The sequence below is a fragment of the Bolinopsis microptera genome, chromosome 3 (genome assembly GCF_026151205.1).
Source record: "Bolinopsis microptera isolate Bmic1 chromosome 3, MBARI_Bmic_1.0, whole genome shotgun sequence".
Lineage (NCBI taxonomy): Eukaryota > Metazoa > Ctenophora > Tentaculata > Lobata > Bolinopsidae > Bolinopsis > Bolinopsis microptera.
In genome coordinates this window covers 16,926,085-16,952,026 of record NC_087074.1, presented here as the reverse complement: position 1 = coordinate 16,952,026, position 25,942 = coordinate 16,926,085, and the positions used below count along the sequence as shown (strand labels likewise).

The 25,942-nt window shown below is 41.3% G+C and overlaps 2 protein-coding genes across 2 annotated transcripts in view; one reads left to right on the top strand and one right to left on the bottom strand.

Moving 5' to 3' along the window:
• The window catches only part of LOC134812705 (POU domain, class 2, transcription factor 2-like), a 1,142,226-nt gene that overhangs the window by 416,983 nt on the left and 699,301 nt on the right, over window positions 1–25,942 (bottom strand). The gene's annotated exons all lie outside the window — the stretch shown is intronic.
• Window positions 1–25,942, top strand: part of LOC134812707 (arginine-glutamic acid dipeptide repeats protein-like) — a 45,795-nt gene that overhangs the window by 4,741 nt on the left and 15,112 nt on the right. The window contains exons 5-7 of the mRNA XM_063820234.1: window positions 3,490–3,580; window positions 4,535–4,645; window positions 6,841–6,889. Coding sequence (XP_063676304.1) covers window positions 3,490–3,580; window positions 4,535–4,645; window positions 6,841–6,889 — 251 coding nt within the window. The remainder of the gene's footprint in view (window positions 1–3,489; window positions 3,581–4,534; window positions 4,646–6,840; window positions 6,890–25,942) is intronic.

Sequence of the window (25,942 nt, the reverse complement as noted above, 5' to 3'; positions counted from 1 at the left end):
CAACATTATTATTCTTACTCCGGCCACCAGAGAGGTAACATGTTACAAATCCTCGCCACATCTAATACCTGACCATTGTTATTATGGTAATAGTATTCATTAATATGGAAATAACTTACGTCACATTAGGGCGTACTTCTAAAAGTATGAATATCTTATTTGTTTCATGCTTCTCAGAATCGCGTGGTCCATTAAATACTATTCATAATATGGATATTAACGGCTCTGTAAAATATCCTTTCATCTAGATCTATTAATTTATTCAAGTCCCCGTAGTCCCGGATATCCTTGATAACTTGGCAATAGTAGCTACATATAGTGCGAGTTAGTCTTGATGGCAGCAAGTCTTTGCAGTCTTGCAGCATTAACAATAACATGCGATACAACAAACACTGTTACATAGCTGGTTCAGCACTATCATGTTATGTTACGTACCATAGGTTTTAGAAGGGGACAACTAATAACGCGAGAAGAGGGAGCTGAGAGAGAAATAGTTGAGCTGGTGAAGCTAGCCTGATATTGTGTGGCTATACACCGGACATTGCTACAAAGAGATGAAAATACATTTTTACGGGGCCCAGTTATTGGAGAGTTCCGTGCCTTGACTTAGCTTTCAGGGGTTATTAGGCGGGTATTTATAGATTGTAGCTCAGTGAACATGCGTCACACACATAACTCTAGAAACTTACAATTACTTTCCAGTGCGCGTTTCAAACAGATACCAACCTCAAATGAGCCCGTTATTAGATCAGTTTGTGCAATGTTCTCTAAATTGTCAGTGGTCTCTAAATTTCATATCCATCAAGGGAGCCCAGCTCAGTACAGCTAAAAGTTGGCATTATTGTGTGACAGCGAATGAGTTGACAAAAACTTTTGGTTTTCAGTAAACTTGAGGGTGAGCATCGTCGCTATAGAAATACAAACTCATAATGACAAGTCACAAGTTACATATTTCTGCGGAAATTGGAATAGTACTATGTTTCCGCAGAATTTCTAATAATTTGAATTTACCTTAATACCTATCGTTTAGCTAATCTTAGGACCAGAAAACAATTAGTCGAATGATAATGGATTAGAACTTTCTAGAATATTGCCCACAACGATCATTTTATTTTACTCCCACATTTTATTTTACTCCCACTGAGAAAATCGATGCCAGGATGAAATGAAAAAGTTGGATATTACCGCGACGAAATTAATCCTCCTTCCTTCTGAAGAAGAACAATAAGTTTCTTAGGAAAGCGTTTTTCTGTCATTTTAATATCAAATGATATTCTAGATATTAATCGCAATCATCGCGTCAGTGCATAAATTGTGTGCCAGGAGCAATTCATTTGCACTTTGCAGGTTCTGCAGACTGGTTTATTCGGACAACATTGAGGAAGCAAACAATAAAAGGATTCTTATAGACAATAATTTGGAAGTCGGTTAATTTAGCGACTAAATTAAGATACGCTGTATACTGTATCTCTGTCACAGCCGAGTTTCCGAAAGAGCGTTAGAAACACACGAGTTTAGAGTAAGCCTGTCAGTTTTATGGTAATGTAATTACGTTTCAGCCGCTTTCATCCCCCGCCGCCGTGAGGTGATGTCACTCTCTGTGACTATGATATTAGAAATCACGTACGCATACCTGCGAATGTCTGTTGTCTAGGGAGAAAACAATCCTGTTTCGTTGCTTGTATAACTTTTGTGATTTGGCGTAGAAATAATGTGTAATAATTAAAGTGTCACCGCTCACAGTCAAGGGAATGTTAAATCCTGGACAGGCAGCTTGTCAATCACCCATGTTCAGGTTCATTTCATGAATAACTTGACCATTACGTTGCCACGCTTTTTTATCCACGTACCACACTGTGGCACTGTGTCTCTAACAATCCTCAGTCCGGAAAAAGAATGGAAAAGATAGAAGTTTCTAGCGCTTTTTCTGAAATTAATAACTTTACACTGTTGAGTCGTAGAACGGTCTGGAACACTGAAAAGAGGATCCAGCGGACTTTGTAAGTCAGCTCTCTTACAGAAGCTTACAAACCAAGAACACACTAGAACATGAAAAATAATTACCGCGACAGATGTTAATGTCTGTTGACCTGTTGTACTCCTTGATCGACGTCAACAATGGTCTCGAATCTACATATTTCATGTTACGTATTCCGTACGGTCGCTATCAAAATTAAGAAAGTAAAGAGATTAAATTTGCCACTATATTTATCAACATATTTGGGGGCTTTAGCCTGATTGATTTAATAATGGTAAACCTGAAGGAACATTTTCAGAAATTCAATTATAAACATGATTTGTGGTCAGTCCATGATCCGTGATGGATCAAAGTTACATTGTTGTGGTTAATTCAAATCTGCGGATATTTTCCTTTGAGGAGAAAAGTTTCGCCTCAAGGACCCTGAGAATAATTATAGAAAGAGACTGTTTAGTATATAATATAGACTGGTATAATATAGACTAGTGTAATATAGACTGGTGTAGTGGTGTAGTTAAGGGTATAAGTGCATCTGGTGACTGGTTTAGCATTAATTATAGGTTACGTCAGTAAAATAAACGTTTAGTCGCAGGTTATTTACCTTAAAGAAAAGCGCAAATACCTATAATATTTGTAGGGTTCCCTCTCAGGCTACAAGTGCAATACACTCCTTATATGGGCATCACGTGTCTCCTGACTCCAACCAGTACCTACCAGGACGGACCAAACTTTTCATGGTACCTGGTTTTTTCCTGAAGTCGGTAAATAAACTTCATTAACATTCCTCTGAAAGTGCCATAATGGTCCTAATATAATGAGGCCAGGGAAAGAGTTGTGTTAGATTGATCTCGATTGTTTCCTTGCAACTCCAAACATCATCCGGCTTAATGTACCGAAATTAATTTTTAACGAATAATCTCCATCTGAATTTTTGTGGAAATTGTGAAGAAACGCTACCAAAGGGACCTTGATCAGTGCCAAATTTCTAAAATATTACAATTTATTACAATCGACACATTAATCGAATTATGATCGTTTGTCACGTACGTCACGAGAATATCAGTCACCGATCGGTTCACATGATCACTTCTCTGCACATCCTCATTAAAGTTACGGAGCATAAATGACGTGTGCCAGTGTATTGCTGGTACTCCTGAATTGGTAGGGGATGGCAGATGACTAGGACTAGTGACCACTATAATGAATAAATACATTTATATAATACAATTTTATACCGCGCTATCAATTAATGATAGATAATCATTGAATCCATACCAACTTATAAGGAACTTTCACAGGTTAAATAAGATCATAATTTGGCAGTAGTCAGTAGTACATCCTATAAAAAACCTTTTTATTAAATACTAAGTTTAAGATATATCGCCATACGCTTTGAGCAAGATTCCGCTCTGTGGTTAACCAACAACTATTTAGTATTTATCCAGCCATCAAATATGCGTACAGTTTCCTGTTTCCTTAACTCCAAATTCTTAAGAAAATTTGTCTTTCAGGTAAGATGAAGTTACTAGAAGCGTCTCAATTCAAAGGAAAAGAGCTCTTCTCATCAGATTACTCAGACTGTTGTTCGCTTCAAGCTCTCAGGTAACTACTAACTAACTGACTGCTTAATTTCAGTGTACTTTCTCAATTACGGACCAGTTTTCAAAGTGGCGTGAATGCAATTTGTGGCTGCAACTATACAAATATTGGCGTGCGCTACCAATCTAAGTGTTTTGCTTTCAGCAGGTGTTCTTTAATAATGTACTCGAAATTACCATATCCAATTAAACCAGAGGGATACATTATAACCACCAGACAGTTCGGGCCCACCACTTACTGTGACAATAGCAAACTGCAGTTGGACACAGCTGGCACCGCAATGTGATAGTCTACATAGCACCTGTATTATCTTATGAATTAGTGGATGGACCTTGAAAACTACACCAAGGCCCGCAAGTCACTTTCTTTACTACTCAATTCTCTATCGCTAATTAGGGGAATAAGACCGCACGGAACGCGCTGTATTGTGTAACGCGCGATTAGAGGTTTGTTAAACCAAGGATTCTGTAGTACGCATTGAGATTGTCATCTTGCGCGCCTGAAAATTCGCGCAGTAATCATGTGTTGGTAATTGGAATTCCATTAACTGGCTCAAATTCGATTTGAATGTCTAACAATCGACATAATTGAATGCAAGATGATTAATTTAACGTCAATTTTACTCGAAGTTTCGGCTTAAAGTTAAAACTCTCTTGTAACCAGATTCAGAACAAACTCAGCGCCTGGCGGAAATTCCGTTTGGTCCAAAAGCGCACGCATCTGTCACACATGTCAACAGTTCATTGATGCAAGTGCAGTAAAATGAGGTGTCGCTGTGTTGTACGAAAGACATATCAACCGATTTTACGCCTTCAGACCTGGCCTATCGACAAATCGGATGTCTAATCGCCCGAGAGTTATGGTCCCAAACATAGTTTCGTTTCCTAATACGGAAAGGGATGTTTTAAGAGAATATATTATTGACGTGAATACACGTAAATAATTCAAATTCCTCAGGGGCAAATGCAGGGTGGAACATTTGAACAATCTGCCCGAACAGACGTTAGAGGAATACCTTTCTGACAAGGACAATTGGTTCTATGTTCTCTCATACAACCCATCCTCCAGGTTTGGTGACATTTCGCATATTGTTATTCTCAAAGTTTTAACAGCTCGAGTTTGTGTGACATTTGTGAGGTGTGTGTAATTGCCTCGCGGAAAATTACTTCTAAAATTCATCACAGATCGTACTACCGTAGTGCTGTAGAGCAGTGATTGTGTGGCGGCTCAGACTAAGTGTAACCTCCGAGCTGCCAGCTGCGACTTTTCATCCTAATTTCCCAGAGCTTGTCGGTTTAACGGAAATAATGTGCGAATCTCGCTAGGGTTTCCTACATATAAAATGCAATTTCTGTCCTGACATCCTTGTCACTTGGGCCGAAGTTTATTAATAGTTTGAGTTACGCCCCTGACACCTGTCACTTGCCGGTAACCCTCAAAACTAGTTAACGTTTTAAAATCGCGCTCTTTGTTTTCTTCATGTATTGTGATTTGTTGTTTTAAATTTCCGGCATATTTTTGCAAGATCCTAGTCCAAGAATACGTAGTTACCTAACTTTGTTTTGTTGCATGGCAGTGTGACATTTGGAATTGTCTTGAAATTTTTAAACAGTTTAATTTAAAGAATTTCGCGTAAGTTAGTTCTATTGGTCGAACAGAATTATGCTTAAGTATCGCAGGTATCGTATCAGATAGCAACAGTTGCCAAATATTCGTAAATATTTTACGTATAACTTTGTGGGAAGCAAATCTAAAGTTTAGCTGCATCTGCATAAAAGTCAAAACTTAGGTTTGCTTCAATCTACTTTGCTTGCTGTTTCCTTTAGTTACGTTGAACCGTTTAAAAGATAAGGAAAATAAAGAAGATAACTCCTAAGCTGTGTTACTTGCACTCGACCATCTTACCCATTCTGCCGAAATTCTGCTCTTTACTAATGAAAAGCTTGTGACAATTGTTTAAGCCTGGTTAAAGGGATCTGATCCAATCTCGCACTGCAAACTCCTTTCAGAGCCAAGATATGTAAAATTATTTCCTTTGAAGTTTCGGACCGGTTACGAGTAAGCCCGCATTTTAAGGGAAAGTGAGTGAACTAAGAGTATCTGAACTAACATGCCAACATGGTAGTGTTAATTATACCCAGTCTACCTCGCTAAGTGAACCTGTTTCCCACGCCATGTGCTACCGCGCTATAAACTACTGTAAAAGCTTTTGACACCTTGGATTAAAAGCAGGCACTCCGGGCTGTTCGCATGTATCTGATATTTGATAGGTCAGTGTTACAGTTTGACTTTGTACTGAAAGAGTGAGAGAGTGAGAGAGTGAGTGAGAGAGAGAGAGAGAGAGAGAGAGAGAGAGAGAGAGAGAGAGAGAGAGAGAGAGAGAGAGAGAGAGAGAGAGAGAGAGAGATAGAGAGAGAGAGAGAGAGAGAGAGAGAGAGAGAGAGAGAGAGAGAGAGAGAGAGAGAGAGAGAGAGAGAGAGAGAGAGAGAGAGAGAGAGAGAGAGAGAGAGAGAGAGAGAGAGAGAGAGAGAGAGAGAGAGAGAGAGAGAGAGAGAGAGAGAGAGAGAGAGAGAGAGAGAGAGAGAGAGAGAGCATTTAGAAGAACTGTTGAGAGAACAGTCAAGGTGTGTGTTTATACAACTTTTTCTCATTTCGTAAAAGCTTTCAGAACGCTCATCTTCGATAACCCAACTATTACGCCAAACTATTTATATTATATATTCATCCTACGAGGGATTGCTCTTCAATTTACTATATATTCAGCTATTTATTAGATGCCTTTGAAGGATGACCGCTATAAATATTAAGATTTGTCCCCCGATATTTAGTCTCTATAGCAAGGGGCTCGAAACCGGTGAAACAATTGAGCTACATCTTGTAATGTTCGACTATAAGAGTGCGTGAATTTATTTTGGGTGCGTACGTCCTCAGTCCTGTATATTTGATTTCTTTTCTTTGTATTCGTTCTCCCGCGTACAGACTTATTTTTTTGGAAATACGACATCTGATATCTTCTATGATATGAGGTGTGCATGATCAATCAAAATTTTCCAATGAAAATTCCTGAACGTTAGAAATTTATTCAAGATAGTTGGAATTTTGTATTGAAGTGATATCAAGATTTTTTAACCCAAAAATTCCTTACGGTTGCCAACAATCCTGTATCTTATTTTATTAATGAATATGGTAGATTTCCTGTCATTATTTTCTTGCAAGTTCTCAATTTTTACAGATCATAGTTGTTGATTAACATTTCCATACAGAAGGCTAGCAAGTACGCAAGGAGAAATCAGAATTGGATCATCACATCAGGTGAGCGATGATTAATAGTGTAATTATTTATTTAACTAATTATCTTTATGGTAATCTGTTTTAGATTCAACATCACATCTTGTTCTGTTTTGTCTTATAAATACAATGAACTGTGTATAACGTTTAGTAACTGCAAATCTTTAGTCTTGTTCCACTGATCTCCAAGTGTGTATGTTACATGTGTTGGGGGGGGGGGGGGGGGGGGCTCATGTTCTAGTAGCTTGTGTTAGGGTTATCTTTTATTGAACATGTAAATTGTAACTTCTAAGATAGGCGGAGAGGTTGATTGTTCAGTTACTGGAAAGTAGTGGTTTATTTTGGAATAACAAGTGGCCGACAAGGAAAATTGGCGTTATTCAGAAACTTCAACATTATTTTCACTAAATAAATCCATAAAAGGTAGCATAATAAATAGTGGTATTAGCACAGCAAAGTGTGCTCATTCAACTCAAACTTACACCATCCCACAAAACAACTCTTTAGATATATTACTAACCTTACACTGTGATCCAACCCAAAGATATCACCAAAACATCTCATTTTTCAACGGCATGGTCTAGTTGGTCGCCACTATAACAGTACCTACTACTGACTCGTGATCTGAACAATCTGTTAGAATTGATGATTTTAACCACCTGGCACGTACCGATATTCAACACCCTCCAGCTAACTACTTAAATAGATATTACAAAACCTCCTCCTCCTCACAGAGTTACGCAGTAATGACCTGTAGCAAGGCTGATGATAATACTATAACATAAAAGAAGGTGCCAGGTAGCTGAGAGTGAGCTGTACTCACCGGCAGAGTTGAGCCCATTATACTACCTCGTTAGTGTGGACCTACTCAGCAGTTAGTTTCGCTTCACTTCACAGCCACACGAACAGGTCATTTTCTAACTACAACAGCTTATTTTGCTGCTACCAGTCACCTTTTTTGTTGCCAGGGCTTATAACTTGAACCTTAGTGAGGTTACCTTAGTTACCTTAGTGAGGTTACCCTAGTTACCTCAAATCATTTGTCTCTCTCTCTCAGCGGGCTCTAATTTCCATAAAATTAGATAGCAGTACTAATGTATATTCTAAATATTCATTTATCCCTGATCTCCCCTCATGTGCATCTCATCGAAATAATGATGAGGTAGAAATAGATATCCTAATTATACATTGTTATAGATCGTCTCTATATAGCGTATCTTGAGGGCGCATAGTACAATAACCTTCTTGCTAAACAGACCACTTTCTGGAGAGTTCCGGGGTCCCGGGCCTCCTCTAATCTCGATAACGAGCTGATAATTCGATGATGAGCTGGTAATTGGATAATTAAGTGGATAATTGTCCTGTTAATTAGCTCTCATGGCTCATGTTGAAGGTAGGCCGGCAGTGGAGGAGGAAATGCGAGATTTGCTCGCTCCCATGTTCGATTATATTATGCTGGTGTATTATTACTGTGTAATGTAAGGTATACCACGTAACATGTATCCGGTATCGTGTTTTGGTTTGGTTTTGTAATGCAAGGCAAGTGACGTCATGGGGGAAGTGACGTCATGACTTTCATTTGGTTCAGAACTTTCAGGGTTAGAATTGCCTCGTTAACGGCCTATTTCCTGAGTTTTAAACCACCTGTATCAATGGACACCTCCATTGTACAGTGTACATTACTCCAGAACAAATCAGTTGGAAAGGTGTTGGCTGAAACCTGTCCGAGCTCACCACCCTGATAATTTACATCTGGTCCGCTTCAACATGCTGTATAAAGTCATTGACAGAACGGTCCAGTTGTCATCAGGCCAAGTAGCCGAGAGTTTAGTTTTGCCTAATTCACCACTCAATACCTAGATTGGAAGAGACGTGTCATTATTGTGTATTGACAACCACGGTGTCCTGCATTGGCGTGATAATGAGGTGGTAAACTGTGCCGGCATGCTGCTTTAATGCCACTATAATGCCGCTTTAATGCAACCTTAATGCCACTATAATGCCACCATAATTGCCATTAACTCTCTCACAATGACACCCTCAGATATTCAATATCCTCACCAGATTTATTAACATTGTTCTCTTAATAACGTTAACGAGACAGCACAAAAGAGAGCTCATATTGTTTAAACGCAGTGTCACCAGTTCAGTAATAATGTTGAAATGTTGTAAAATATCATCACTGTTGAAGTGTGCATTTGTTCCGTGTGCGTGACACGGTCATACTCTTTACGTGCACTACTTTCGTGTTGTATAATTAGTGTCCCGGCGAGAGCACTCCTGCAGTTCTGCTGCTGTGACGGGGAGAGACAGAGTTATTGAGTAATTTTAAAGACAGGATGTTGTAGAGTTGCGTATTTAGTTGGTTTAAAATATACGACCACAGCTGCGGTCGACACGTATCAAATGCAACTCTATCATCTGAGCTTGATCATCTTCTAAACCTTCTCACATATTCTCGTATCCCCTGAAAGAAGAAGGATGAGAATGCTAATGTTTCGTTACTGTAACTGTGTTGATAGTGGGCTATGTTGGCAGTATTATCACCCCGTACTAGGCTGACTAGCTGACAGTAATATTAGTACTGTTGAGGGGAGGAGGAAGTACCCTGTCTGTGGTGATATCTCACACACTACACCATATCACTTATACTACTCATATTAGTGCCACTATCCCACTAACTGATGTTAGTGGTACCGCCGGTGTCCTGGCTGCCGGTGTCCTGGCTGCCGGTGTCCTGGCTGCCGGTGTCCTGGCTGCTGGTGTCCTGGCTGCCGGTGTCCTGGGTACCGGTGTCCTGGCTGCTGGTGTCCTGGCTGCCGGTGTCCTGGCTGCTGGCATCCTTCACTTTACTTCTCTCAAGTCTCAACTTAGTCGCTCGATTGGTTTTGTCTTTCTTTTAAGTTTTGCTCGATGATTGGTTAAGTACCATTAAACTCTCTTTCTTTTAAGTTTTTACTTACTGTACCCCTAGCTGACTTTAATACCACTTGACTAATACCTTAAATACTGTAATTCGATATTTAACTGTTATTCTTACCACGTGGTTTTGATTCGCCTCATTAGAGTTCAGCAGTACTCTTAGACCGTAGTTTCTTGTTTAATTGTAAGAAGTGGGTCACAGTGAGTGGTAATATGTTATCTCTTGTGTTATATATATAAAACTATATATATATGTTATATATATAAAACTATATATATATAGTTTTATATAGTTATATTCAGTAGTGATCTGAGATATAGTTACTCTGCACTGTCTCAACTTTCTCTCTTTCTTTTACATTTTTGATGGCCGTTTTGGGCACTTAAATGAACGGTTGATAGATTGCTATTGTGTTCATTACTTGTAATGGATTGATGGAACGATTAAAATGAAATGTCCACAACTAATAGACTCCTACGTTGTCTATACTTTCTCATTGAACATTTGAAAGACTGCTATTGTTTAGATAATGTGCTGTGCTAACAGTCCGCATGGTTGATAGACCATGTCTCCGTCATTGTCTTCAGTTTAATGATAATAGATATCAATACATATAAAATTACTCAACCAATAGACTGCACGCTCCATAAAGCCTGACCGCTTTATGCCAGTCTCCCAGGTGGTAAGCGAGCTATTTATACCCCTGATAGTGCGTGTGACGTCACACCACGTGCTATGACGTAACGCCTCGTGCTATGACGTCACGCCTCGTCTCAGGTACCATTTAATAACCCCAGTCGGACTACGGCCCCCTTGTTGTTACTCCTCCTGATCTCTAATAATACTGTAATATACAGAATATTAGTACATTCACTGTGTCATTATGACCCAGGTCTATAGGCCTATATTAGGGATAAACGACACGGCCCCCTGCCCCTTTCAGTATTATTTATTTGTATTATATATAAATTGTAAATATTCTATTGTTATTATGGTTATTGTTAACGAGGGGTTGTAGTTGTCCACTCCCTCCCTTTTGTGCTGTTCCAATTCTAAATGGTGTTTCATAATTATAGTCCTACAATTTGAAACGGCAATTTGAATTGTTAAGATTTGAGTTCTTTAATTTGGGCCCGCAATGGAGACTTACCTTTATTCCGTCTGTTTTCCTATTGTGTAATTTACTGACTGGCTATCAAAAAACATCTTTATGGGGCTCTAGAAACATATAGTCGAAACGACAAAGATTTTGTTTCTGAACCTTTCGAAGATCATGTGATTGCCGTTAGTCCCTCGGAATCAAGATCCTGGGTAAAATTAGAATGGAAATAATGGGCCCGTCATGATTTCATCGTCATGATTTCACTGTTAAGTGTCGGGCCTACAGATTAACAGTCTCATGTTACCTCTCGTGTTTGTAGTGTTTCAACTTCTAATTAATAAGTTGTTGAAACAAACTTGTTGGTTGTTGGTTAGCGGGCTGCGAAATGAATTGGTGCGGGTCACAAGTCGTCGTCTAACACTTATAAGTTGCCATGCCAGTATTACATTGTTAACATTACATTGTTAAATAACTGACTTTGTGTGATGGTCCCGATTAGTGATTATAGCAGTATTGATTTCTTTGATTCATAAGTGGTTCCGCCGTTAATTTAGTGCTTAAAAGCGCGAATCTTGATACAATGACTAATCTAGATTGATCGCTGTGTCGTTAAGTCGATTAGAGCATTCATGGTCATCCTCTAAGTCAGTAGGTACTTGCAAGAACTATGTGACAGGTAAAAGTTATCCATTCCTGTAGTCAGTATTTCAGCCACATTCCACACTGCATACTCTCGCTAAAGCCTTCCACTTCACGTCACCAGTCGTCGGTATTTACAGGGGATCGGTCATATTGACTCGCTCACTCCTCAGTTAGAGCGCTCCTTACTCTGGGATTTTACCAAAACAGGAGAGAAGCCACCCAACCCCCCCTCTCTCTCTCTAGGACTAAGACAAAGACTCGTGCTTTTGTCGTGCTGATGTTGACACGTTGACCTTATAGTATCGAGTCAAAACTATTTGCCTTAACTAGACTTTAAAACTTTCTCTAACTTACTTTAATTATTGTCTGAAGGAGCTGCAGCCACAGCTATCTGAACTATTCCCTCTGCTGCTCAAGTTGCGTTTAAAGTTTACAAAAGTTTGTTACCACATTAACCGTGAGAATGAAAGTTGTTGTTGTTGCTATGCCCAACCTCGACTACTAATGATGCGTGGGAGATTAAATCTCTGAAATGCTCGCTTCACCCCAAATGTTACCCCTGCTTCAACCTCCTGGATCCTAATTCATCAAATATACACCGCAACAAACGGGCTGATAATTTTCCTGTGAAAATTGTAAAAACTGTCGCACTGGTATTGGTAATAATGAGGGTGTGAAATTCACACCCCGCACATAACACCTTGGTTGTTATCTTCTCAAAAGCAGCTCTCGGTGAATTTCGGGCCAAGTTCAGGCAATTTGGCTCCAGATTATCATGCTCATTATCACATGCCTGGCTGGGTAATTAGATTAGGAGGTATAAGTATCATGGACGTGGGGTGCGTGTTTTGTCGTCGAGTCAGAGAGGGGGTAGTATCGTTATTAAAGTTACGTCATGCTAGGGCCAGCTCTACTTTATCTACTTTCTGGACACCTGCCCAGCTACATACGTGCTACTTTGTAACAGTTGCCGTAATTTTACAGTGTGTTAGATTTCAATTGCTTATAATAAAACTTGCTGGAACAACTTGTTAAACCAAGCATCTCTCCCGCTCTCAGCTTTATGTTAAAACTTTCTCTCTCTCGCTCTAAGTATTCTCATCGATACTAATTCCAGTAGTTACAGTTGATGACCCTCAACAACTGGAGGGCTGCCTGCCAATATTCGCAACACTTTTCTCCGTGACACCTCCTGACACCCTCCTGCCCTTACATCACCTCCTGCTGCTTCCCGTTAACATTATCTCAAAACATGATCACTTCTGGCTGCAACACTGCCTGATGACAGACTCTCTGTGGAGCACTACCCCGGCCCTTCCTCTGCAGTTGTAGTACCCTCACTTGGGGTTCAGCTCCATAACTACCTTTCTCTCTCTCTCTCTCTCTCTCTCTCTCTCTCTCTCTCCCACCAGTACACAAGGTGCCAGTCCTCCTTCTGTCACCACCCACTTATCTTAAAGTCGGGAAGTAACCCCGCTAATATCCCCTCTGTAATTATGTCATTGACCGAGCCGTACAGCAACGTTCGTTGACAAGGGAAACCCTATAGAAACCCGCATATCCCAACTCCGCTATTCCAGTAGGTATTCCCTTTGTGAGAGCTCCAGCGAACTCTTTCTGCCTTCCTTCCTTCCTTCTGCATTTGACTGAGAAAGGAATTTTGCGTCCGCACTTCCTTAAATTTTTGTCTTGTTGGCCCACGAAATTTTTGTTATTGCTATTAGTTATTAGTGTCGGCACTGTTTTAATTTAGTTGCCGGTGTCTTCGTTACTGTTTAGACTTAAGAAAGATTTAGCGAGGCTGCTTTGTATGTGAGTCTACCGCTATAGCCGGCTGATTTAATGGAACCTGTAATATGATAAGAGAGCCAACTCTGTGGCAACCTAACCTCATTTCACTCCTTCACATGTCACTTCTAAGTAGGTGTAACATTTTTATGAGTTTCGCAACCCTGCTTCCTAGTTACCCGAATAAACTCCCTCGTCCTGTATCAACCGTGACCAGACTTCAAACTGCATTCGGTAAAACCCTCCCCTTTTGTGAGGGTTACACCAGGGCTCTCTTCACGGCTGATCGATCACGTTTTTCTATAATTAGTCCCGTTTCCTAATTATAGGGGTCTGTCTTTTGTTTTTGATTTGTTTGTGGATCCCAGCTTGATGTTCCCAGGCCCTGAGAAGCCCGATACAATTGGGGTGTCAGTCTCACTTCCCTGAACTATTGTGGCCATGTCACGTGGTCTGTATACCAGTTAATTACATAGTAGTTTTGTGCACACGTGCACCTGCTTAGGGAAGCATGTGTTGTTGTCAGGACAACAAATGTGCACGTGCTCCACGCACCGCCCCCTGACAACTCATTAATTGTGTACTGCACGACAGAGAGAGAGAGAGAGAGAGAGAGAGAGAGAGAGAGAGAGAGAGAGGGTATATCTCCCTTAATCACATACCACTACCAACTCACTGTCTCTGTATTGAAGTAGTCAGTATACATAATTGTCTCGGAAATTTAAGTGCTTAACCCGATGTTTCTAGATAACCTGATAACCTAACCGGATAACCTAACCGCTGCTGCACAACCGCATAGCTACCTGTCAAGTTGGTTTAAAACCAGACTGTCAGGTTTTTTCTTCATTTATTTCGTGAGAGTTCGCTTTATTGCTGCTTTATTTCCGTTGCCTGTGTACTGTGTACTGTGTACTGTGTACTGTGCACTGTGTACTGTGTACTGTGTACTGTGTACTGTGTACTGTGTACTGTGTACTGTGTACTGTGTACTGTGTACGGTGTACTGTGCTCTGGCGATTGCATCGCATGATTCGATTGAATGTATCATTTTATCATTGCTATTTAATTTTAGAAGTTAACTTTACTTCTACTACTTCAACCAATGTTACATCCCACGGTCGTGAGATAACATTTCTTATCTCTCCTTAAAATTTGTTGTTTTAAATCTTTAAATTAAGTTATCTTGTCACAACCGAGGTTCAGTTCAACGTTGATCGTTTAAAGATAACAGCTGCTCACTTTTAAATGATTGTATTAAAACTACTTGACAACGGCTGCCCCTCATTTCTCAATTGCGAATGCACAGAGCTAATGTACCCTTGTTTGATATCCATCTGTTGAATTTCAGAGCTGGTAAACTTTTTGTGCATACATTTTTGTGGTGGTTTCTCAGAGACGTCTCTGTATTGGGAATTGATCCAATTCAATTTTAAGTATAAGTGACTGGGTACTTAACTTCATAATCAACCGACAATGGGTTTAAATTGGCAAGTATATTTGTTTCAACCAGTACCACGCTACAAAATTACCTGACAATCAAAATCTTACAAACACTTTACCGTGAATAAAACAATTACTCCCGCAGCTGCACATATTTAATTTAACATACTTGACAATCCACCACTGTTTCCCTGCCCGTAATAACTATTGCTCCAACAACCTGCCACAGTTCCATTACAACCACATTCTCCTCCTCATCAAGACACTGAAATACACACGGCTCATGAGAGACAGCAGCCAGCAACTGTGATTGTTAAGGCACACATATCTTCTCCTCGACAGCTCACTCTGTGATTTGTTTCCAATAAACACAGTGACTGAAGTGAGTTGTCGTGCTGCTAAGTGTCGCACTGCTCAATTGTTCCTTCACCTTCTCTCATGTTTTACAATTTAAACCATTCTTCTCCTCCACAGCTGCGGACAAACAGTCGATCCACATAATGAACCCATTGTGCTCCTTCATAAAACCTTTTGTTTACCTTTTCTTTGTTCGAGCTTATCCTGCTCTTTTCCCTAATGAATATCATTAGCGATAGCTCGCTGGTAGCTATTGAAAGTCGAAAGTAGTGATGGTCCGCCTATTAGCCTGTCCACGCGACAAATGTTTTCTCATGCAACAACATGCAACGACTTGTGCCGTGTTTATAACATGTGCTTCCTTGCCATTATTTCTTCATTGCATATTACTGTATTCATTGCTTATTGCTATATATTGCACTTGGCACTACTTCCTATCTGATTGCTTTATGATAATTTCCCTTAGCATACGGGGTATGCGGAGGCGTTGTGGTGTGAGTGTGTGAGATCAGAATATAGAAGTGTCAGTAACAGTGTGTCAGTAGAAGTGTCAGTAACTTCACGGTCAGTGCCCACCTGCTCAGACCTACCGTCACGGACAACTTGTCAGGATTTACTGACATGCTGCCCGAGCTAGTTCATGGCAGTGTTCCCACTGCTAGCTTGTTAGGACGGTTTAAACTCTCTCGCCCTGACAGTTGACGTGTTTTATTTCGTGCGAATTAAGGAAAGAGAGAGAGAGAGAGAGAGAGAGAGAGAGAGAGAGAGAGAGAGAGAGAGAGAGAGAGAGAGAGAGAGAGAGAGAGAGAGAGAGAGAGAGAGAGAGAGAGAGAGAGAGAGAGAGAGAGAGAGAGAGAGAGAGAGAGAGAGAGAGAGAGAGAGAGAGAGAGAGAGAGAGAGAGAGAGAGAGAGAGAGAGAGAGAGAGAGAGAGAGAGAGAGAGAGAGAGAGAGAGAGAGAGAGAGAGAGAGAGAGAGAGAGAGAGAGAGAGAGAGAGAGAGAGAGAGAGAGAGAGAGAGAGAGAGAGAGAGAGAGAGAGAGAGAGAGAGAGAGAGAGAGAGAGAGAGAGAGAGAGAGAGAGAGAGAGAGAGAGAGAGAGAGAGAGAGAGAGAGAGAGAGAGAGAGAGAGAGAGAGAGAGAGAGAGAGAGAGAGAGAGAGAGAGAGAGAGAGGGGGGTGGTGTACAATACCACTCACTGGAATTAGTCTGTTCTGGTCTAGTGTACATGTCCACCCGGCACTGCTAGGTAGTTACTTTAGGGTTACTTTAGTGGCTTTGTGCCCTCCCCGCTTATTTGTTACTATCTAATTCATGTAATTGTCATGGTGCTGGTTCTTATTCCAGTTACGGTTCTACAGAATCAGAAGTCTGGTACTTGTACTGTAAAACTGGTACTGGTACTGGAACTGGTATTCGTAACCGTACTGGAACTGGTTGTGCAATCGGAGGACGTTCCCGCTGCTATTTTCAGCATTTGTCATATCATATTCCTGCAATGGTAATGAATTGCATAAAATATGCACATCATTTTGCACACACACACACACACACATATTATGATAATAATAATAATAATATCGGTGTTAACTGCCCACCACCACCACTGTGATGAGGTGACGTGTCTGCTTGTCTTTTGTCTTGACAGGGCCTCACTAAAACACACTCTCTCTCTGGTCGGGCTAACTCTCAGACCACCTGGCAGCTGATCATAATAATCCTTAGTAATGTTCCTCAGAACCGTGAGTAGCAGCTCTCTCTCTCTCTACCGCACCTGTGTCGTCACTTCGTCTTCAATTCCCTAACCTAATTACCTATTATCGAATATGTTTCTCAGTGTTGTTGACGCGCGCATATAATATATCTAGCTCCACTCCAGCCTTGTTCCAGCTCCCTACAATTAGCGATACATTAGGAGGGTTTGTATCGTACCAACACCTGCCTACCTCTTCATTCCAACCCGGTCGTTACAGTCTACTCGGTACAAACCTAGCGGGGCCAGCTGGTGTCACTTCTGTTGATCTGATAATGCGTGGAAAATTTGATAATCTCCTGCTCTGGTCATGATCATGACTTTTGTGTTTAAAACTTTGTTGCGTTTTAATATATTTTCATGGAATTTTAAAATTTTATGGCCAGGAAATATTTTAAAACAATGTTAACACAATTGGAACCTGGTGATTCGTTAATACTTGGGCCGGATGTTCGGTGAAAGGCCTTGTTAGGTTTGTGGGGTAGCCCTTGCGGAGACCTAATTAACCTAATTAACTTTAATTTGGTGCGATGATTGGTTTCATTAATTAATTTGACTCGAAACTTCAGTTAGTGCTCCTCCCCTCTTCGTGGTGGTTTGTCTTCTTATGTTCGGAACTGTTTAACTGTGCAAGTTTCCTGAGAATATTGCATAGTTATTTAATTATCAGGTCTCTTTAGTTGTAAACTGTTCAATTATGAAGAATCGATTTACGATTATATACGGTAAACTTATGCAGTGATTTACCGTGAACTTAAACGCTTGTGCAGATTGTGCACGTTGATTCCTGTTAATAGTTGTCCGATAATCCCCCGCCCCATGCAACATTCCCAATGTCTCAACTTAAAGCTTGTCTGTTTCAACCAGGCCTTTCATGCCCTTCTAATTACTTTACTAACAATCCCGTGGAATTGTCATTAGTTTGAGCATTACGTAAGGTTACGTCAACTAGCCCAGCTCTAACTCGCTCATCAGACTGTTTCCCAGGACTTAGCCCTGATCCCACTTAGTCTGCTGTGAGCCTAATATCAGCTGTCTTCAGGCCCATTACCAGTGCTACTCTCCACCGTACCAGCCCCCACTCTCTCTTCCTCTCTCTCTCTTTCTTTGCTCTCATTACTTTCGACTCCCATTATCCTCTCCCGCTCATTTCCTCTCATTGTTTAAAAGATTTGTGTCCGTTTATGTCGGCTTTTAGAACTTTAAAATCACCCATTTATCGTTTTATATCGGTTTAGTACTGCTCTCTTGATCGTTTCTCTCATTGCACACTATCTATAAATATCCGAAGAAAACGTTTGCCTTCTCCAGACTCCAGAGCGTTTTTCTGAATTCAGCGTCCTATAAAATCGTATGTAATCCAGTTTATGCCATATAAGGCCTGAGTCAGCTGAAGGCGTGATTTACCTTCGGTTTCTTTGTCGAGAGATATCAAATCAACACCCGACCGCTATAATCTGTTGATAGATTATCTATTAGATACAATCAATGGGAGATATTTTATATTAAAGTGCTACAGGCAGGTTCGAGAGGAGTTGTTTTTGTTTCCCCGGAGAGGGACACGCGCCAGGGCTATATAAATCACAAAGTGGCGCCCTCATCACGTCTCTTCTCTCCCTCATAGTAATATTCATAGTGATATTGCTATCGCCAAGTGGAGGTAGAGGTCGTAGCTAGGGGAGGAGAGCCTGGTAGATTTGTCAAGGGGAAGGGAGAGATTTGTGGTGCTTGGTGTAGGTTGGGTACTTGTTTCGCAAATTGGCTGCTCCCCAAGTTTTTAGTCTATACTAATAATACCGGGCTGATTCGTCTTCTGTGTGGGCACAGCATGATGATAGGTTATTAATTAGGCTAGCCTCTCATTTTCATTCACATTTTCAATAATTGTATAAAGCCCGACCACTTTGGATCATTTTTCTTCCGCCACCAATTTCATTACAACTGCCCTGAAAACTCCAGAAACAAAACTCACAAGCCTATGAACACGAATTAAAGAACATATGAACACGAGTTAATGAACATATGAGTTGCAGTGCAGTTTCAGACTAAATGGCTCGCTCTCAATAGCCGCGTCTCCCTCCGCAGGCAATAGCCTCAGACGTCTAGTCAGCTCACGTCACAGAGCGCATGATCGAGCTGCTTGCGGAGTGGCAGTCCCGGTTGTTGTTGTGACTGCTCTTACAGGAGAAACCTTCAAACTCAAGACGACTAACACCCGACCAGATGCAAGGCTGGACATCACGGCAAGGGGGGTCTGGAACACCGTGGACAAGACGTTTTTCGACGTTCGAGTCTTTCATGACGGGAATAAAAGCAACAGTGGGCCCATAGACAAAGTGTTTCAGAAACACGAGGCTGAAAAGAAACGAACATATAACAGCCGGGTCCTGGAAGTGGAGAAAAGCACATTTACACCCCTCGTTTTCTCCACTAGCGGAAGCATGGGGAAAGAGGCTGAAGCTTTCCATAAGAGAATCGCAACACTCATATCAAACAAAAGGGGAACACCCTATAGTGATACGATTTCTCACATACGCCGAAAACTCCGCTTCTCAATCCTCCGCACAACCCTCGCCGCCATCCGAGGACACAGAGGAAGAGCAGTCCAATGGTGCGACGACACGAACAGCGACATCAACCTCATACCAGGATGGACTAGTAATATGTGTTGATATTATCTTTATATTGTCAAATTGTATTGTATATAATAATTTTACACTTTGACCGTTGGGAGCGGTACCTTCAAAAAACTTAACATGTCTGGAAGTAAGATCATGCTTCTTAAAGTTGCTACAATGTCATCTTCCTGCAGGCTAGTGCTCCTCTCACTTCCCGCCTTCTTCCACCCACATAGACTCTGCTCCACTCTGTGGGCTTCAATTATTGATTAAATCACGTAGATTTGCGGTATCAATTATTCAAGCATAATTCAATTATTCATTTATCGTCATCTAGAGAGCTGAATGGCTTTGAACAATGATTGAATTGAAAATGGCCGTGTTCATGGCAGTGTTCCAAGTAATTACCAACTAATTAGTCAATTACCGGCAACGTTTCCAGGGCCTGTTAACCGAGTTATTACAACCCACTCTCTCTCTCTCTCTCTCTCTCTCTCTCTCTCTCTCTCTCTCTCTCTCTCTCTCTCTCTCTCTCTATCTCTCTCTCTCTCTCTCTCTCTCTCACTCTCTCTCACTCTCTCTCTCTCTCTCTCTCTCTCTCTCTCTCTCTCTCTCTCTCTCTCTCTCTCTCTCTCTCTCTCTCTCTCTCTATCTCTATCTCTATCTCTCTCTCTCTCTCTCTCTCTCTCTCTCTCTCTCTCTCTCTCTCTCTCTCTCTCTCTCTCTCTCTCTCTCTCTCTCTCTCTCTCCCTGGTACCAGCTGACCGACTACTCTGCATATAACTCACTTATTGTGGATAATTAAGTTACCCGCGTTAATAACCTCTGTTTCCTACTACTCCTCCTTAATAAATTCAAAATGCTTTGGTTAACAATTATTAATACTTGCAGTATATATTTTAGCTGTATAGCCTCTTCAGACTTCTTACGGCTTGTCGTTACAGATCCCTTCTCTTTTGGCTGTGTATGCAATGTGATGTTACGCAGTTCACTCACACACATTGACAGAAAAGCACTGTTACTGACATGTTTTAGCCCCGCCCCGCTTATCTTCCCTGACTTCGGTCGTGTCAGCGGAAGAAACCTCGACTTGCCGTGAACCCTCCCTGATCTGTAGCTTTGTAAGGTGTTCAAACCTAAGAAACAACGTGTTACTCTGAAGCAGGGGAGATGTGGAGAATTGTTATGTTTTCAGACCTTGACTTCTCCGGTAACACCAACCCAGCACTGGTGCTTTTGTTAGGGTTTGGAATTGTCAGTACTTGGTACAGACGTGCCGAGGCTTGTTGAAGAATAATATGGGTTTTAAAAAGGGGTTTCTAGCTCATGTTTGTTTTGGTTTCTCACCCCTCTCTCTCTCTCTCTCTCCCTCCCCTTCTCTGTCGCACTTTCTTTTACTATTTTTAATTGTGACGCATCAAACAAGCGTTTAACACAATATCTATTTGTGAGAGCATATTAATTTTACGTTGTGACGTGATGCACACTAAAAACACTGCCGACTATAGACCCCCTCTCTCTCTCTCTCTCTCTGCTGTCTCTGACGACTGTGTTTCCAGTTACAGTTTCTCTCATCAAGCTCGTTCCCAGTTCCCACCTAACATGCGTGATCTAGCTCTTCAATCAGCGTGCTAAAAGTCGGTGTACTTACAGTTCTCGGCAACACATCTGCGTAATACTTGCGGATACTCAAACAATGCAATGAATCAAGAAAGTTTTGTTTTTTTCTTCTTTGTTTTGTGGTTCAGTCGTCGCGGGCGAGAACGCACCGCTGATTAGATTTTAACTATTTTCTCACTTAACACTTTAACAGTGTCCGATCACACGATTAATTGCATACCTGAAATATTTCCACCACCTAACTGATCAGACACCAGACACCCCTATCAAATGGCGCACTATGACGTCTGATGATGGCAGCAGGGGACTAGGGAGGTAGCTTCCAGTGGGGAGGCAGGAGCCTGGTGAACAAGACCGGATTAGTCTGATTGATATATTGCGAGGTGGCCGGGCTAATGAAGCATTAGCATGCAGAGCTGCTACGCGTGGGGTCCTTCCTTCCTACCTCACTTTATACACTGCTTTTACTTTGATCTACATATTATCCCCCCTCTCTCTCTCTCTCTCTCTCTCTCTCTCTCTCTCTCTCTGACTCTCTCTCTCCTCTTGCAATATAATCGCTGGCTAACAGTGTTAGTAGTAACATCTGTGCTGTGTCGTGCTTATTGTGTGTCTGATTGATATTATAACTTTTAAACTTGTTAAAATCACCAGCCTCACATCTTCTCTTGATTTGTTTTCTGTTTGATTACTTCGTGGACACCTACTGTCTCTTTTACCTCCGACTAGCAGGTCAAATTTGGTATTGGTCATGAGAATCGTTTATAATCATGATGCATACTGATTTAATGAGCAGGTGGGCGGCAGGCGGTTAAGTTACCACCACGACCCGTCTGTTATATACCTGTTGAATTTGACTAGGAGATTCGCGACTTTCTTGGTCCTGCTATATATCTAAGTTTCACAAGGTGTTTTGTTTCTTTGATATCATTTGATCGGTCAGACAAACGGCTTATGGAGACTGATCTTCAATATTGTGATGATAAACGGCTAGCAAGGCTTGCTATAAAATTAACTGGCACTGCGAGCTCCCCTATTTGTGGAGTCTTCCGTCGAATCCTTTAATATTTAAATGATCTTTTGCCCCGGCGTCTCTGATAGTATATATTATGCGGGGTTTATATTGCTTTGGTTAAATAGGCGATGGGATAGCTATTTAAATTTGAACCATTTCGCGTTCTTACTTTAACCGAGGCATCTATCCACAAGTCGGTGTACCAGGTACCTGCATAGGTGGTAATATCGTTTGCTTTCATTTAAAGTTTAAACCACCTTTCGAGGTTAACCTGTTTTAGTTCTTGTTCATCAAATCAGAGTGCAGGCAGGCACAAAGGTTAGCCATCTCTCCCAGCTTGCTGTCAAATAAGCTGTAAATCTTATAGCATCAAGAGCAGACCACAGTTCCTTCCGGAGACCACTGTTCCTTCTGTAGACCCTTGTACCCAGCGGAGACCCTTGTACCCTCTGAAGCCGAACTCGTAAAGGCTGGATTATCGGACACAGTTTATAATGTCACCTTGACGTCACAACGTCCACTTCACCCCCACTTTCTACATGAGGCGACTGGGGCTGGAGTGGGAAACCGTTCACAACGGGTGGACGTGTGATGTGTAATGTGTGATGTATCATGTGTGATCGTGTGATGTGTTGCTTATTACAGTTACCTGTTAAAGGCGGCCCCCACCTCTCTTCCATCGTCTTCCTAACAACTTCCAGTCTTTCTCCGAATATATTTCTAACTTGACACATCCACGACATGTTCTATTTTCGTCTCACTTTAGAGTTTGCAGACTTCTTTAAACTGGCCTGTTTAGCTTTCCTGTGAGATATTGGCGTTCTTCTAATTTGCCACTCTTCTACAACCACAGTTCCTTTAACATTTTTAAATGACAAGGTCTTTAGGAAGCTAAGTATGCCGATCCTCCGGCAGTATCTTATTATAAACGGCTCCCCTACCTCGGAGATCCCTTACTACAAGCTATTTGCTTTCAACAGATTGTGAGATTGTTCCCCGAAGTATGCAGCTCTTGGAGCTATGGCTCCTAATAGCTCCCACCATATTACACCTTGTGGTAACGAAGAGGAAGCTAGTATGATACACACCCTAAAGTATGCAGGAATACCTGTGTAACATGATTACATATTATTATACACGCTGCTACATCCGGCTCTCCTCTCTCTCTCCCTCTCCTGTAACGCCGCTAATCAGCTAGGTTTGAACTGCTGCACTGTCGTCATGGTGTACGCTGTGATCTGTATTTACCCACCTCCCCGCACTTACCGCTACTTTATTCTCAGTTCCAGCCCGACCTGATCTGTGATCAGCCCGGTCATGAGTCCCATCCTACCTGCTTCACGAGTTCCTTAATCTTACAAATACTTCCGGTCATGCGCCTCTTCCTGGCACGACCTCATGTGCATATTTTCAGTTATTTCTGCATATTTCCAGTTATTTCTGGCTTGGTATTTTTTCTCTAACATCATTGTGTGCACGGCTAATCGATTTTCAAGTCTTAGGTTTAACGTCTCTCTTTTGGCGATGAAGAGTGAAGTTTCACTGTTTGACCCCTTGTCGCTTCGCTTTGTCCACGTCACACCAGGGCCAGGGGTTTTCATCAGAGTCACAAAGACCCCCTAGTTGCATTTCATTTGGAGAATTATAGGCAGCTGACGTGTAACAAGCACACATTAAATAGTTAAAAACATTCCCTTTATAATCACATTATTATAGTGTTAGACTGTTAAAACGTTTAGTTTTGTAGTTGTTGAAGACTTATTTACTTGTCACCCCACGCTGATGAGAATCAGGTTGACACGCAATAATATTCTAACTTTCTCTCGAAGTTAGCCTGGAAATTAAGAGGAAGATGCAAGGAAACATTAGTGCTGGGAGTAAAGAGGCGTTACTAAGAGTGAAGAGGCGTTACCCTATCAATAATTTCAATATAGCTCCAGTTGGTCATTTGTCAAAGCAATGTGCTGCTGATGCCTGGCTTAATACCATGGGTCCTGATTATCTTAATGGCCCTGTCACCAGGAAGCCTTCCGCCAGTTGTACTTGTGGAGCTTTAACTTGATTTTAAAACTTGGTTATGTTTATTCTTACGTCAAGCCAAGGTAAACGTGGTGTGTGTATCATAAAATGTGATATTCGTCCAGGAAGTCCTAAAAATAGGGTCAGATAAGAAAGCAATTAGATGAAGATAAGCCTGTGTTTTTAGGACATCTTATCGACTTCTGATAACGATACTACTCAGACTGACTGCCCCGCACCGGTCACTGGTAAACGCATTATTGTTCTTTGGTTTTAGCTCAGAATTTGTCTCTTGAAACCGTTAAAGTACTGTCATGGCAACTCCTTATTTATTATCGCGACCCCAAATTCAATAAGGCTAATACCATAATCTTCTAATAATATTTTCGTTATGTCATACGGATCGTGCGGCAATTGGGTAATTGTATTTTAATTTCATTTCACCCTTATCAAACTCGATTGTCTGTTATATGTCCGCGTTCCATAAATTTGTTACGATCCTTTAACTTTGTTTATTTTGTGATGTGTCCGCCCCCGTTGTGAGATCAGAACAGCGAAAGTGGGCACTTTTCCCAGTTAACGTCACGACCTGATGATCGAGACCCTACTTCTACTTGATAGTTTGATGTTTGCTGTTGTTCACTTTTGTCGCTACCTTTGATTTGACTCAATTTCCCATTTAGTGCACTTTAACGCTTCCTCTCCCAGATTGATACCTCATATACCTCCTTTATTTATATCCGTCCCCATAAAGGATAATAAAGTATTGAATGGCTTTCTGTTTAAAAATCCCATGTCTACTTTGCCGACCTAAGAATAGATATTTGCCCTATTGTTTTCTGTTTCCGTTACCACTACTTCACAGCTACTAGAATGTGTTCCTTTGTACGGGTGTTGATGCTAATTGACGCAAATGATCAACATAGTGAGATAGAAGTGATTTGTGAAACCCACGAAGTTGCACGTGCAGGAACAAGAACTACACTCATAGCACGTGCACATTTGCGCGTACCAAGTGGAACGTGCCATATTTGATTCATCATCAAACAACGTATAATACACATACGGCTTCTCTCTAGTTATCAGTAGCCAAACTCGTTTATGTAGAGCGAGCAAATTACCGAATGTAATTTGGAGACTACGATTCGATAAGTGCTAAATTTTGATGAGGTCACAATTCTTTGGCTTTTAGAGTTTGTCCTCTCTTTCCCTGTGCTCTAGCAGTTCCTTGGAGATCGCCTTTGGAATGTTTTAATGAAGTATAATTAGATATCATTATCCTGTGGTCTTACCATTGATATGCTGTGCTGGGAGTATTACAATCGATTGTTTTTGTAATTGCCTCTCAGACTTGATGATTTACGTGAGGTACTTGTCGGAATTTCTCCCACTCACCTGATCACTTACCTGTCACTACAGTGGTCACTACAGTGGTCACTGCAGTGGTCACTACAGTGCTCTGTTATACACCCTGCATGCCTCTCTCTCTCTCTCTCTCTCTCTCTCTCTCTCTCTCTCTCTCTCTCTCTCTCTCTCTCTCTCTCTGTGTGTGTTGGGTTTGTAGACGACAGTTTCCATACCTCTGACAGTATCGTCTTCCTAAGTCATCTCTCCCCTGGATAGCGTGTGAATGGGAAGACATGTAACCCACAACAACCCTTACAATCTCCCTGGGCGCTTGCCATGGCACCTGAATATATGTGTGCAGCCCTACAACCCCCTCTCGCTGTTATACGTCCTGCATACTACGGTTCTGCTACCTGTCACTTATTTTGGCCTGGTGATAGATAGGTCCGACGAAGTA